General features: G+C 41.4%; 1 protein-coding gene across 2 annotated transcripts; it reads right to left on the minus strand.

The window, feature by feature from the left end:
• Window positions 1–1,596: 1,596 nt before the first annotated feature.
• Window positions 1,597–12,238, minus strand: LOC121554956 (endoplasmic reticulum junction formation protein lunapark-A). 2 transcript variants are annotated; one of them, XM_041868672.1, is made up of 13 exons: window positions 12,158–12,238; window positions 10,713–10,777; window positions 8,314–8,355; window positions 7,520–7,707; window positions 7,370–7,428; window positions 7,236–7,276; window positions 5,310–5,390; window positions 5,173–5,224; window positions 4,685–4,891; window positions 3,575–3,665; window positions 3,329–3,399; window positions 2,890–3,063; window positions 1,597–2,765 (listed from the first exon to the last, which is right to left on the minus strand). In XM_041868672.1, the coding sequence occupies exons 2-13, from the start codon at window positions 10,737–10,739 to the stop codon at window positions 2,608–2,610; spliced, it is 1,191 nt and encodes a 396-aa protein (XP_041724606.1). In that variant the 5' UTR covers window positions 10,740–10,777; window positions 12,158–12,238; the 3' UTR covers window positions 1,597–2,607. The 2 variants fall into 2 exon arrangements, with proteins under 2 accessions (XP_041724606.1, XP_041724605.1); XM_041868671.2 differs by lacking the exon at window positions 12,158–12,238 and adding an exon at window positions 11,936–12,099.
• Between the last annotated feature and the right edge of the window lie 3,541 nt (window positions 12,239–15,779).

The following is a 15,779-nucleotide window of genomic DNA, read 5'->3' on the forward strand; positions in this document are numbered from 1 at the left end:
ACAGGGGCAAGGTGGTTAATAAACCAGCAAACTAACACGCCCAATACCTAATTTCAACAAAGTGGGGGCCATGATCTTACCTGTTTTTGTGTAAAATTTAGTGACATGCAATACACATTTCTACGGATTCATTTATGAAAATCTCCCCACTTCAAGATCTTACATGTGTAAGTGATTGTACTTACTATCACTCAACCTTTATAAACCATAAGAAAGTATCAATAGAAGCATAAACTAAATCTCTACATGATGATATCCACCAGTTAAACCTTTAATCAATATCATGGTCAAATTATGAAATTTGCAAGCACTTTAAGGCACTTGGGTACAGAGGACAGTAGTACATATTTTCTCCTTTTAAGCAATGCATAGATTTAAAAAAAAATTTGGGGACATTTTAGTCATTTAGCAGACGCTCTTATCCAGAGCGACTTACAATTAGTGAGTGCATACATTTTTCATACTGGCCCCCCGTGGGAAACGAATCCACAACCCTGGCGTTGCAAGCGCCATGCTCTACCAACTGAGCTACAGGGGGGGACAATAAGTAAGCACTTATGATTGTACCATTACTATGTAAACGTGGTTAGCCCCATATTGTGCTTGGAAAACCTATTCAATACTGGTATAAAACAAACTAGTATACAACAGTGACAAGGTGGAGAATTACTTCGAAAATCCCATTCTACGGATGTTCAACTAAAACTGCTTAGCTGTTCTTGCATTTTATGTATAGATCTGTTAATAAACAAGAACGTAATGGAAAACAGGGTTATTTCGGTGCAAGGTTGTTTTACTATCATGAAATTCACATTGCTACCATTATTCTGACAATAAAATAATATCTTTAAGAGCACACCGCTAACCATTAAGTTTCTAAACAAAATCATGCTCCAGCATGAATCCATGTGTTGAAAATACATATTCAACCTTTAAAATCCTATGATAACCAATAGAATCCTGGTAACTATCCTGGTCAAGATGCTGTACCGACGTAATGCCTGCGTTGGACCTAGAGATCTCGGATCGTCGCAACATGTCACTAGGATCTTGATTCCTGAATACAAAAAATATATCTGACAGAGGACACTATTTGTAGCCAGGTTCTTGCCAGATCTTTATTAAAGGACACTACAGGATCTTGCAGTTTTCTCAGTAACATTTATAACAGGGACATCTAGCGCACCATTTGACTTCTTGTGACTCGTGGTTTTATTTCAGGGGCGCTCTCTGTGGCCAAAATCACCGGCTCCTGGATCCCCCCTTTTAGCTTGGGGAGCAGGCTGCTTGGTCTCAACTGAAAACAAGGATCATTATCCCCAGTATTTAAAAAGGCAGTCAGTGATTCTCCCATTGGCTCACCATGATCAAAAGATAAAAGTTGTAGTAAATACTTGATCTATAATTTTCGTTTCTGTACCTTGAAGTTTGAACTGAATAAAAGGTGAGTAGAGACATACCTGTCGGCATCAGGGGCAGGTGGGGGGGGTTGGTATAGCTGCTGAGGAGAACGTCTACACTAAAAACACAGTCACATTATGAACGGTCACATTATGAAAACAGGCATTTTCATCATGTTAAGCAAACGCATGCAGCTTACAGAAAATGACTCGGTCTTTATTCGTTTCAAAGTGTAAACATAAAAACGCATCAAGGCACCCGGGCGCAGAGGACAGCGGAACAGATATCAAGGCACCCGGGCGCAGAGGACAGCGGAACAGATTTCTCCTTTTAAGCAATAAATAAAGTAAGCACTCCTTGACTGTACCATTACTGTGTAAACATGTGGTTAGCCCAGTTGTGCTTGGAAGTATCCAAAACCTTTTCAATACTGATCAAAAGGCACTGTATCCCAATACTGTAGCACCTAGAAAATATCATCACCTAGAAAATATACAGATTTCATAGAACACCGGACAGGATATTTTTGCATTTCTGTAGACATGGCCAGACATTCAGTCAACAAAAAAATAAAAAATAATAATAATAATAATAATAATAATACAGTGACAATGTAGCAAACGACTCACGCAAAACAAAATAGAAGAAAACATAAATCTACGGACCAACTCCAACTGCTTAGCTAGATTTGGCCTCTGCATTATTATTATTAGTATCGTTCATTTACACGTTGCCTGTCTGTAAAACAGCACGGACATAGACATTCAGTCACACAAAAAATACACAATATAACAATATAGTAAATGTGGCAAATTGCTTATCCACTTAATATGTAAAACAAGACACTAAAAAGGAGAAAAAACATTCTACGGACGTGCATCAACGCCAAATGCTTGGCTAGCTGAACTACTGGTTTTATGTATAGAAGTGCTGGTATAGTTAATGAAAGTATTGGACATTATGTCAAATCCCAACAGTAAATAAATCCCATTACTACTACTGTCAGGATTCACTTTATATGTCATCACTATAACAGACGGGAAAATAAATCCATTTAGGTTCATACCAAACCCTTATCCTGTCATTCTGCGATTCTTACTCACATTATTGTTATAGTCTAACCATTGTTAAGTTTACTTTAAAAACTAAGAAAAATTAACTAAAAATAATATTAGCGCCAGCGTAAAATGATGTTGAAACGACATTCTATTGGACCACGTCCAGCTCTCCATCGGACTTCTCTGGGGTGGCTACCAGTGAGTCTGGGCTTTCTGACTCTTCTGTTTCACAGGCACTCTCTGTTGGAGTCACCGCCAGCTCCTGGATCTCCTCTTCAGCTGGGGGAGAAGGCGGTTTCTCCTCAACTGAAAAATGACAGGATCAATATATCGTCAGGTTTTTACAGGCATTCAAGTAAGCAAGCAAAATTAGGCACAATGGGATTCTTCCACTGCTCATCGACAAAAACTTGGGTTGGCAGAGACATACCTGCAGCAACGAGGCTCTCATCAGCTTCAGGTGGTGTTGCTACGGGGGATGGCGGGGTTGGAATGGGTTCGTCGGTGGGGATCTTCGCCTCGGCGCTGACCTCAGGGAGTCGGGGGGCTTGGCGTCTGGTCTTTCTCGCAGGGTTCAGGAAACAACAATATGCACATCTGAAGGCTGAAACGAGACAAACCACCATGGTCGAAGTGTACTGTCAACTTGTATGATTGGCATATATTTCCATGTAGACAGAGATGAATATGAAGATGAAACCAATGATATTCCAAAAATAATTGCATCATAAAACGCATCCTGATCGATGGGTTACACTTATTTGCATATTCAATCTAGATGCGTTCTTTCTGCTTACAGAGTCCAATGCTGCCAAATGCTAGAGGGCAAATTAAGGTATAGTGTTTGATGGAGAGAGACAGAGTCTTACCAATATATTCAAATTCCTCTTTTAATGCCATGCCGTTATGGGTGAGACACTGCTGGCATATGAGGGCATATCTGGAAGAAGAAAATCTGTTTGAGAATGCATACATGCAATGAAATCAACAGAAGATTCATTTTGCTGTTATTATATTTTTCTGAGGATTGAAAAGATGATCATAACAGAAATACATTGCCAGTGTAAAAAAAAAACGCCTGTTGAAATCACATCTTTACCAAGAAGGTTCTCTACCTATTTTGAGGGCCATCGCCGACAAGGTATTCAATAACCCGGTCCATGGCGCCTCGATCCCGGGGGAGGACAGGTCTGGCCAGGGGACGGCCTGGGGGGGGGGGGGGGGGCGCAGAACACACATGAACATTAGCTGCACACACAGTCTGGTCTCGAATACAAAAAAATCGCACTGAGCCAGAGAAGCTTAAAAAAAACAGCAAGACCGAAATCTACAGTTAGCTGCAGAGGCCCACTATAAAATGGATCTCACTTGCAAAGCACGTATACGAGAATCCCTGCTGTGTTGCTGAGTGGTAATTAATATACCCTAACAGGAAGAGTTTCCTACTGCTTATTCATATACCAACATATGGAAACTGTAGTGCCTATCAAAATCGCTTTTCACCAAAAGGGCCTGATATTATCAAGCCATATGAAACATTCGCAAGGTGTGCCCATGACAAACAATTATACCTGGCATTAGAAAGGCATTTATGACGTTTTCAGTACCAACGCCAGAGAACAAATTCAGGCCTTCCCTGATTAAATCATGGTTCAAATGATCTTGGTTCTTGTATACCTCACAGTTTGCTTTCCAAATGGCAATTACACCATGTTGCTTTTCTCTGGGAGAATGTCTAACTGTTTGCATTTCCTATGACGTGTCCAAGGCCAGACTACATTCTGCTCCTATTAACATAAAAGTAAACATACATTACTCACTGACAGTGAGCATCATATTTTTGAAACCCTCTTGGTCAAAAGGCTGCATGTGAGAAATCTTTGTCAAATTAAATATTCTTTTTTTTATCATCACCAAATTCACTAACTTCTAATAGCCATAAAAATCACAGGTCAATTTCACATTTATCGACTTAGTTAACCATCATCTCTTCTCTGGAGCAAGCTTGACCTTCGGGTTTGTTTTCCGGCAACCCCTACCATAATGGATTCAAATACTACACTCAATTGGCCATAACTACCACCTGTAAAAAAAACTATAATTCCTGTAAAAAAAATTGAAAACATTCCCCTCCCTGAAGGACTGGTGAGACTAGAAGACAGGGATGGTTACCTCACCTTAAGTCGACCACATTATGATGTGGTCCCCGTGTGCAGCCAACTCACCCACTCCTGGAACAGGTGTGCCAGGGGTCATGGGCCTCTTCACCAAGCTCTGCTGAGCAGCCTCAGACAGGATCCTCTCTGGGGGTCCTCCAGGAGCGGCGTGGAGGGGCGGCCCTGCACGGGTGGCCCCCGGGGCCAGAGGAGGACGAGCTGCAGCAGGAGTCACCGCCACCGGGGACCGAGGAGTGACATGGCGCTGACGGAGTTCTAATGGAGGACACCATGCAGGGATAATATTTATCAATGGTAAGCTATGCATGCACATGAAAGGCCTTAAATGAAAATATATCTAGGCAACTACATTACCCCGGGGAGGTGTTGGACTACATTACCCCGGGGAGGTGTTGGACTACATTACCCCGGGGAGGTGTTGGACTACATTACCCTGGGGAGGTGTTGGACTACATTACCCTGGGGAGGTGTTGGACTACATTACCCTGGGGAGGTGTTGGACTACATTACCCTGGGGAGGTGTTGGACTACATTACCTTGGGGAGGTTTTGGAGTCATAGGCATTCCATTTGGAAGGGATTCTGGCACCTTCAAATTGGAAACAAGACTAAGACATATACTTTCAAGGTTAATTCAAAGAATTATTAGGCTCATAGGCAGCTGTAATTCTCACCTTTGACTTTGAATCAGGATCAAATCTCTCCAGAATCATTTTAGCAGTTTTATAGGTTTCAGTTTCCATCACCTCTAACAGCTGTTGGAAAAGAGAAGTTCATACTTTCAATGCTGAGGAAATGAAAAGGACAAATTGAAAGTCAGGTTGATTCAGTATTCCATTATGAGTTCTCATCAGTCAAGTGTCATAGTATTGGTCTTCAGAAAACATTGGTCTTCCAGTAAACCCCTTGAGTATGCAGGTTTCTGTTCTATTAGCTGATGTTTGATGGATCTGTTAATTGACTAATGATGTTGATATGACATGTCACCATTCCACATAATTAATTCTGTTAAAATCCAATGACCGTAACGAGACATCAATGATAACCAATGTCGTATCTTCCACATCATTAATCAAATTAAAATAGCAATTGAACAATCAATTAAGTGATTGGAATAATTAACCGCTTTAACAGGTGGTCCTATGACCGCATATACTGTCATGCATCTGTACAGATGATCAGATCTTTACAATGCCTGGGAAGTCTTCAACACCACATCAATATGATCCAACTACCCAATATCCTGCACAGAAACAGAATTGTGAACTCCTGTGTTGGGTGTTTGAAGTCAAGAGTTTGATATTCTCAACTAGATGTTTCCTCTTTTTATTTTTTAACCTCAGTTAAGAACAAATAATCTTATTTATAATGACGGCCTACACCGGCCAAACCCGAACAACACTGGGCCAATTGTGAGCCGCCCTCTATGTGACTCCCAATCACGGCCAGGTTGTGATACAGCCTGGAATCGAACCAGGGTCTGTAGTGACGCGCTGAGATGCAGTGCCTCAGACTGCTGCGCCACTCGGTCTAATGAAACACTACAAGACCAGCTACCTACAAGTCAACTGGCGGCCAGACCCACATTCTACCAACAAAAGTCAACTGGCAGCCAGACCCACATTCTACCAACAAAAGTCAACTGGCGGCCAGACCCACATTCTACCAACAAAAGTCAACTGGCGGCCAGACCCACATTCTACCAACAAAAGTCAACTGGCGGCCAGACCCACATTCTACCAACAAAAGTCAACTGACAGCCAGACCCACATTCTACCAACAAAAGTCAACTGGCGGCCAGACCCACATTCTACCAACAAAAGTCAACTGGCAGCTAGACCCACATTCTACCATCAATGCGGTGTTAAAGGTTTTCAGAATATATAAAAAGTGGCTATAGCAGGTCTACATGCTTCAACAATAATCCTTCACCTTGTTTTTTTAGAGACTTCGTTTCAGGGAAATAGCAAATATTGCTAATTGTTTACACATAATGAGAAGAATAATGACATGCACTACTTCCATAATGGAGTGGGAAAATCCATCAGCTATAATTATTGGAAGTTATTAGACATGACAAGCAATTTCTCCGATTTATTTTCATTCTAGCACTAAACGCTATTCATTTAAGAGACGTTAGCAGAGTGCTTTACCAAGTCAAGTCTTTAGGCCAATTAACGGCTGTCGGCATTGATTTTAGATTATTTATTAGGAGTAGCAATTATCTAAGCAAAGTGCTGTAAAAGCTCAATAATAGCAGAATAGGGCATGAAGACTCCAGCATATCTTAGGTACGCCATCTTGTAATAGTGTTCATCTCAAGAGGTAAAATGTCTCAAAATGGCAGATTAAGTCCACTTAGAAATGAGTTACAGGCTGTAAAAAAGTATACGTTTTTTTTTTTTTTTATATAAAGTGCTGACATCTCAGCTCTTTCATATGAGTCCTTTGTGAATGATTAGGGGATCCACATTGTCTCCACCCTTATCCAGGTATAAAGGTGGCAGCTATGGTGGATTCTAACGGCTATGGTGGATTCTAATAGCAGTCTAGTCGATGTTCTCCCAATCAAAAGCCAACCGCTGAATAAGTTAACTTACCATTTTTCGTTTTTGTGATTTGAGGTCCTCCAATTTTTCATCTGAAAAAAAAAAAAAAAAAATTGACTGATTACACCAAATGGAAAGCAGCATGTCATGATGAGGCAGTCTAAATAAAGCTTTAAATCACATACTGTTTCTTTCTGTTCTTCTTTTAAAAAGAGCGATCAGCCCCTTTCGAAGGAGCCATACACTGTGGAAAGAACAATTAGATCAACAGGCGGCTAAGCAACAAACTACAAATAGACACGGCGATCTCTTTCTTGAGAAATATCTATACTTACAATAGTGGAAATACTACGAATGGAAGGGCCAATATGACCTTTCCAATCGTCTGTTCAGGGAGGTACCAGAGATACACAATTATGCTGGCCATCAGGTAGAGAAGAGATGAGTACAGCAGTAGCCTCCACAGCCATAGCTTCAACTGTCTTTGATACAGTTCTCCACATTCCTCACCAGTGTGAATATCCTGTAAATAAAACATTTTCCAAGAATATAAAAATAAAAAAATAAAAATGACACATTGAAGACAGCCTAACTCCCGCTCTCTAGAATGACAAAAGAAGTTTCGTATTCCACAATTCTCACTAATAAATGGAACTTTTAGTTAGCCCAACATAACCCTATTGATACATATAATAATACTGTACATTGTGTATAGTAAATAAACAACCAACAAAAAGCCACATCAATTCAATAGCAGAGTTCGATCCTGGAGCAACATCATAGGACTTCTCCACCCCCCCCCCCCCCCACGGTAAACTTGACAAAAGCCTATTTATTTATTGTCAGGGTGCACCTTTTTATTAAGCGGGGAAGAAAAACTCCCTTGGTTCTTCGTGTGATTAACCACACCACCAAAATATCAGTTGGACAGCGTAGCCCTATGCTCTGCTGGTGCTAGGAAACACGCAGCCGTCAGTCTTCAGTGACCTCAAGCTCGAGATGGGCTGCAAAGTGTAACCAGGTCAATCTCTAGAGCGACATCCCAAAATACTCTTGATCAACACCATCTTGAGGACGTGTAGCCTAACAAAAATGTGACACAAAAGCTAAAAAAAGCATAAACACGTACCTTATCAATTCCTTCCAAAACCTCTACAGTTGTTGGCTTAGTCTGTCAAAAGAACAAGTTAAATATATCAGAGAATGAAGGCTTGCTTTGAGTTCAGTTTTAAGAATGCTGGGTACTTTCCATAGGCTACAACTAGCAGAGTATCGGCCTATTCTCTGGAATTGCAAAAAAGTATATATACAGTGCGTTCAGAAAGTATTCATACCCCTTGACTTATTCCATATTTTGTTGTGTTAGAGCCTGAATTCTAAATGGATAAAAAATATACCCTCCCCCCCCCCGCCACCATACCCCATAATGAGAAAGTGAAAACATGTTCAGACATTTTTGCTAATTTATTGAACATGAAATACAGAAATATCTTATTTACATAAGTATTCACAACCCTGAGTCAATACATGTTACAATCACCTTTGGTAGTGATTACAGCTGTAAGTCTTTCTGGGTAAGTCTAAGAGATATTTCAGCTTTTAATTTAATTCGTAAAAAATAAACAAATCTAAAAACATAATTCCAATTTGACATTATAGGGTAGTGTGTGTAGACCAGGGACTAAAAATGTAATAGTTTTTTGCTCTCTCAATCTACACACAATACCCCATAATGACAAAGCAAAAACAGGTTCAGAAATGTTTGCAACTGTATTAAAAAATAAAAATGGAAATATCACATTTACATAGGTATTCAGACCCTTTACTCAGTACTTTGTTGAAGCGCCTTTGGCAGCGATTACAGCCTCGAGTCTTCTTGGGTATGACGCTACAAGCTTGAGACACCTGTGTTTGGGGAGTTTCTCCCATTCTTCTCTGCAGATCCTCTCAAGCTGTCAGGTTGGATGGGGAGTGTCGCTGCACTGCGATTTTCAAGTCTGTCCAGAGATGTTCGATCGGGTTCAAGTCCGGGCTCTGGCTGGGCCAATCAAGGACATTCAGAGACTTGTCCCGAAGCCACTCCTGCGTTGTCTTGGCTGTGTGCTTAGGGTCGTTGTCCTGTTGGAAGGTGAACCTTCGCCCCCAGTCTGAGGTCCTGAGTGCTCCAGAGCAGGTTTCATCAATGATCTCTCTGTACTTTGCTCTGTTCATCTTTCCCTCGATCCTGGACTAGTCTCCAAGTCCCTGCTGCTAAAAAACATACCCACAGCATGATGCTGCCACCACACTTCACTGTAGGGATGGTGCCAGGTTTCCTCCAGACGTAATGCTTGGCATTCAGGCCAAAGAGTTCAATCTTGGTTTCATCAGACCAGAGAATCTTGTTTCTCATGGTCTGAGGGTCTTTAGGTGCCTTTTGGCTAACTCCAAGCAGGCTGTCATGTGCTTTTTACTGAGGAGTGGCTTCCGTCTGACCTCTCTACCATAAAGGCCTGATTGGTGGAGTGCTGCATAGAAGGTTGTCCTTCTGGAAGGTTCTCCCATCTCCACAGAGGAACTCTAGAGCTCTGTCAGAGTGACCATCAGGTTCTTGGTCACCTCCCTGACCAAGGCCCTTCTCCCCCGATTATTCAGTTTGGCCGGGCGGCCAGCTCTTGGAAGAGTCTTGGTGGTTCCAAACTTCTTTCATTTAAGAATGATGGAGGCCACTGTGTTCTTGGAGACCTTCAATGCTGCATAAATGTTTTGGTACCCTTCCCCTGATCTGTGCCTCGACACAATCCTGTCTTGGAGCTCTACGGACAATTGTGCATATGGAAAATTTGGGGGGTATTCAAATCAAATTTTATTTGTCACATACACGTGTTTAGCAGATGTTATTGCAGGTGTAGCGAAATGCTTGTGCTTCTAGCTCAGACAGTGCAGTAATATCTAACAATTTCACAACATATACCCAATACACACAAATCTAGTAAGGAATGGAATTTAAGAATATTCCATAAACATTAAAGTGACTAGTGTTCCATTTCTTCAAGTGGCCAGTGATTTCAATAGGCAGCAGCAGCAGCCTCTAATGTGCTAGTGATGGCTATTTAACAGTCTGATGGCCTTGAGATAGAAGCTGTTTTTCATTCTCTCTGTCCCAGCTTTGATGCACCTGTACTGACCTCGCCTTCTGGATGATAGCGGGGTGAACAGGCAGTGGCTCATGAAACATGGGACTAACACTTTACATGTTGCATTTATATTTTTGTTACATACATATACATACACATACAGATAGATGTTCAGCATTGGTAAAACGTTTTCAGTGTAAACTTAAATGACTAAACCCAGATTTAAAGTATGTGGAAAAGATAATGGACCTATATTTATTTCGGGATAAGATCTTTGAAAACTAACAAATCACCAAAATAAAAACTATGGGTGGCCCCGGGAATAAAACCCACAACCCTGGCGGTGCAAGGTCCATGCTCCACCAACAACCATACTGGACCTCTAACTGAACATAGGTTATGCAATACATACCCTAAACCGGGATATTATAACCCCCATGTTGAGGTCCGAATAAAGTCAGTGGAAAATCTCTCCACCTGTTGACAAAAGTGGTGTTAGCTAATCTCAGTATACATTACTATTAAAACAAAAGATAAAAATAAATAAATAAATAGGTCATTTAGCAGACGCTCTTATCCAGAGCGACTTACAGGAGCAATTAGGGTTAAGTGCCTTGCTCAAGGGCACAGACAGATTTTTCACCTAGTCGGCTCGGGGATTAGAACCAGCGACCTTTCGGTTACTGGCACAACGCTCTTAACCACTAAGCTACCTGCCGCCCACAGATGACCAACCCATTCTTGTGCAAGGAAGTTAGTTTTCATAATACTGCATGTTTGGGTCCAGCTACTGACACTAAATGAGTGTGGGACTCAAGACCATAACTACCGCGAAAGCATTATTGATTGACACATGACATAACTACATTAGCTAGCTAACCCCAAAGTGGGTACCATGATGCATGTTCACCAATTGACTTGGCAAGGATTTAGCTATCAAAACTTATGTCGTTTATGATATGAAAAGGAGCACGCAACAGTTTGATGCGTGTCCACAAAGTCACACTTTGATAATATGGACCGTGTTGGCTTGCTAGCTAAGCCTCCAATACGTTCCTTGAAACAAGATCCACCACTGACTTTTGAACTTCGCTTGACCACAGCGTGTTACTGAGCAAAGGTAGCGTTTGTTAAATTTAATGATCATACTAAAATTGGTTTTACGGTGCCATTCACATTGTGTAGAAAAACAATAAAATGAACACTGTGCCACTGTCTACCAAACGTGTGCATGAAGTAGCTTATAGCTAACATGAGCGAGCTAACCTTGTTAGCTATCTAGCTGGCTAACTAGCAAACCAACTTAGTTAAATAGCTAACGTTCGGTAGCTACGGTAACTAACTTGGGCTAGTAGGATGGGCAGAAAAGTGTTCAACGTCAAGCGACCGTAAACTTGCAAACCAATTTGACCTTCTTGCAGAAAAAAGGGGCAAACTGACGACTAAATTTAACAACCAAACTGTCGTCTGACAAGTTGTAGCAAGGCTAGCCGGACAACTTTCTTTAGTTTCATGCAACTTTACGGTAGAACTCCAGCCACTACCTAGCTAGTCACTTCATCGGAAAAGCGATTCAATATAATGGAACACAAAACAAATCTACTAGCGTTTACAACTCATTTTTAAGCAATTTACCTGGCCAGTATTTTAGTCCGAAGTTCCTCTCAGACAGAAACTCAACTACCTCTATGTTGGTTATATCAGGCAGAAGAAGAGGCGGGGCCGTCACGAGTTACCACAGCCACAAAGTCATATACCCCCGCCTATTTCTACAATGTATCTTCTTAAAATGTGATTTTAAACCTAATCTTAACTCTAACCTTTAACCACATTGCTAACCTTATGCCTAACACTGACCTTAAATGAAGACCAAAAAGTGCAGTTCTGTTTTCATGATTTTTTTACGAAACAGCGACCCACTTTTGACGTCAGAAGCTGCGCATACGTGGAACGTTTGTCCCTAAGCGCAGATCCAGTGTCGGTTTAGTTTTTTCCTCGACTTGGTTTGATATTGGGTTGGAAAATAAAAATGCTGGTCCCAGATCAACCTCTGTCTCCACATAATACCACATATCAGCTCATGACGGTGGTATAAAAAAACATGGCGGGAATGGAAGAGGCGTTCTTATTACACTTCAGTGGGAGAAGGTTGTCTCGTTTGTTACTTTGTAGCAAACTCGTAATTGCTCCTCCAAACATTGTAACATGTTGCCGTATGAGCATGTTGTACTAAAAGCAAAGTAGTTGGACCCAACGTTGCTGTTATGTTCATAACAACATTGTTACAATGCAACTTGCCTTTGGACTTGTGAGAACACCGCCGCCAGAAAAAAGTGGGCTAATTTGGCGACATACTCGGCTGTCACCACACCTGCACTAATCAATTTAAAAAAAAAACATTTTAATCATTTAGCAGACGCTCTTACACAGAGCGACTTACAGTTAGTGAGTGAATACATTTTTCATACTGCCCCCCCCCAGTGGGAATCGAACCCACAACCCTGGCGTTGCAAGCGCCATGCTCTACCAACTGATCTATAGGAGGCCTACAATCAGTCCAGAAAGATGCAAAAATACATTTGAATAGTTAACATGGTCTACGGTCTACTTTCTAAATAGTCTACTTTCTAAATAGTTTACATGGTTAACAGTATCATTTCTGAATAGTTTACATGGTTAACAGTATAATTTCTGAATAGTTTACATGGTTAACAGTATCATTTCTGAATAGTTTACATGGTTAACAGTATCATTTCTGAATAGTTTACATGGTTAACAGTATAATTTCTGAATAGTTTACATGATCTAGGCATGTCTACTTTCTAAATAGTTTACACATGGTTTAGGGAAGGGATCATCAACTAGATTCAGCTGCTGGACGATTTTTTTCTGGAGCAGCCAGGTCATAATTAGGCAATAAGGCCAGAGGGGGTGTGGTATATTGCCAATATACCACATCTGTTCTTAGCAGAAGCAAGGCGTAGTGCCTGGATACAGCCCTTAGCCGTGGTAAATTGGCAATATACCACAAACCCCCAAGGTGCCTCGTTGCTATTATAAACTGGTTACCAACGTAATTAGAGCAGTACAAAATAAATGTTTTGTCATACCATTGGTATAAGGTCTGATATACCATGGCTTTCGGCCAATCAGCATTCAGGGCTCGAAACACCCAGTTTATAATTATAAACCCTAATCCTAATTACGTTGGTAACCAGTTTATAATAGCAATAAGGCACCTCGGGGGTTTGTGATATATTGCCAATATACCACGGCTAAGGGTTGTGTCCTAGCACTCTGCGTTGTGTAGTACATAAGAACAGCCCTTAACATTGGTATATTGGCCATATACCACACCCGCTCGGGCCTTATTGATTAAATAATTTGTAGATTGCAAATTGACTGCAAGAAGCCAAACAGATATAATGTTTGACTAAAACATAATATTTTCAAACCTTGCTTACATTTGTATACGATCACCTGTCTCTCTATTATGCGTGGGGATACTTGGGAACAGATTTCTTAAATTAAAATCACTTGGAGCTGATCTCCAGGTGTTTTTACAGTCTTTTGTGTCCAACAGTGAAAATTCCCAAAATAGTTTTTGCTCAAATAAAATCACCCCCAGCCGGCAGTTGGGGAACCATGGTTTCTGGGAAATGACTGATATTCCTGTCATTTGTCCTTCAGGATATATTCAGGATGTATTTCTCAACACAACGTGACATGCATACACATGCAGCCTTAGGCCTACTTCGGGATGTTCTTCATTAATCTGAACCTGAAATGGATGGGAATGACTGAGAAGTTTGGACTTTATTTGAATTTCCCATATGGGTAGCCTAAATCATTTCCCATATGGGTAGCCTAAATCATTTCCCATATGGGTAGCCTAAATAATTTTCCATCTATCTTTTGCAAGAGTCGTGCAGGCGTATTGTTTATTCACTTCTATTTGAAAGTGGCCACTGACCATGAAAATCGAAACAAATTGTATTTGTTCTATGCGCCAAATACAACAGGTGTAGACTTTACCGTGAAATGCTTCCTTACGAGCCCTTAACCAACAATGCAGAGTTTAAAAGTAAGACAAATTTGCTATAAAAAAAGGAATAAAATAATGAAACTATACATTATACAAGGAGTACCAGTACTGAGTAGGGGTACCAGGTAGTAATGAGACTATATACAAGGAGTACCAGTACTGAGTCAATGGGCAGGGGTACCAGGTAGTAATGAGACTATATACAAGGAGTACCAGTACTGAGTCAATGGGCAGGGGTACAAGGTAGTAATGAGACTATATACAAGGAGTACCAGTACTGAGTCAATGGGCAGGGGTACCAGGTAGTAATGAGACTATATACAAGGAGTACCAGTACTGAGTCAATGTGCAGGGGTACCAGGTAGTAATGAGACTATATACATTTTAGTAATTTAGCAGACGCTCTTATCCAGAGCAATTAGGGTTAAGTGCCTTGCTCAAGGGCACATCGACAGATTTTTCACCTAGTCGGCTCGGGGATTAGAACCAGCGACCTTTCGGTTACTGGAAAAACGCTCTTAACCACTAAGCTACCAGTACTGAGTCAATGTGCAGGGTACGAGGTAGTAATGAGACTATATACAAGGAGTACCAGTACTGAGTCAATGTGCAGGGGTACCAGGTAGTAATGAGACTATATACAAGGAGTACCAGTACTGAGTCAATGTGCAGGGGTACGAGGTACATGTGGGTAAGCGTAAAAGTTACTAGGCAATCAGGATATATAATAAACAGAGTAGAAGCGGCACATGTGAAAGTGTGTCTATGTGTGAGTGTGTGTGGTGTCAATATGCATGTGTGTGTGTGTTTTGTGTGTGTGAGTGTATGTAGTTGTTTGTAGTCTGTGTGTGTATGTGTGTGTTGGAGTGTCAGTGTAGTATGTGTGTGTGTGTGGGTAGAGTCCAGTGAACGTGCATATAGCCGGTGCAAGAGAGTCAGTGCAAATAAAAAGGGGGTCAATGCAAATAGTCAGGGTAGCCATTTGATTAACAGTTCAGCAGTCTTATGGCTTGGGGGTAGAAGCTGTTCAGGAGCTTTTTGGTCCCAGACTTGGCACTCCGGTACCGCTTGCCGTGCGGCAGCAGAGAGAACACTCTATGACTTGGGTGGCTGGAGTCTTTGACAATTTTTAGGGCCTTTCTCTGACACCGCCTGGTATAGAGGTCCTGGATGGCAGGGAGCTCGGCCCCAATTATGTACGCACTACCCTCTATAGTGCCTTAAGTTCGGATGCCAAGCAGTTTCCATACCAAGCGGTGATGAAGCCAGTCAAGATGCTCTCAATGGTGCAGCTGTACAACTTTTTGAGGATCTGAGGATCTGAGGGCCGAATCTTTTCAGTCTCCCGAGGGGGAAGAGGCGTTGTCGTGCCCTCTTCACGACTGTGTTGGTGTGTTTGGACCATGATAGGTCCTTAGTGATGTGGACACTGAG

This window comes from Coregonus clupeaformis, chromosome 40 (assembly GCF_020615455.1).
Source record: "Coregonus clupeaformis isolate EN_2021a chromosome 40, ASM2061545v1, whole genome shotgun sequence".
Taxonomy (NCBI): domain Eukaryota; kingdom Metazoa; phylum Chordata; class Actinopteri; order Salmoniformes; family Salmonidae; genus Coregonus; species Coregonus clupeaformis.

What these genes read in the sequence shown, in the direction of transcription:
- LOC121554956 (XM_041868672.1), bottom strand. Translation starts at nt 10,739, where the DNA reads ATGGGGGTTATAATATCCCGGTTTAGG. An exon ending in AAGAAGAACAGAAAGAAACA is followed by an intron (nt 7,277 to 7,369) that starts GTATGTGATTTA and finishes TTTTTTTTTCAG; the next exon opens with ATGAAAAATTGGAGGACCTC. An exon ending in GACTCCAAAACCTCCCCAAG is followed by an intron (nt 4,892 to 5,172) that starts GTAATGTAGTCC and finishes GTCCTCCATTAG; the next exon opens with AACTCCGTCAGCGCCATGTC.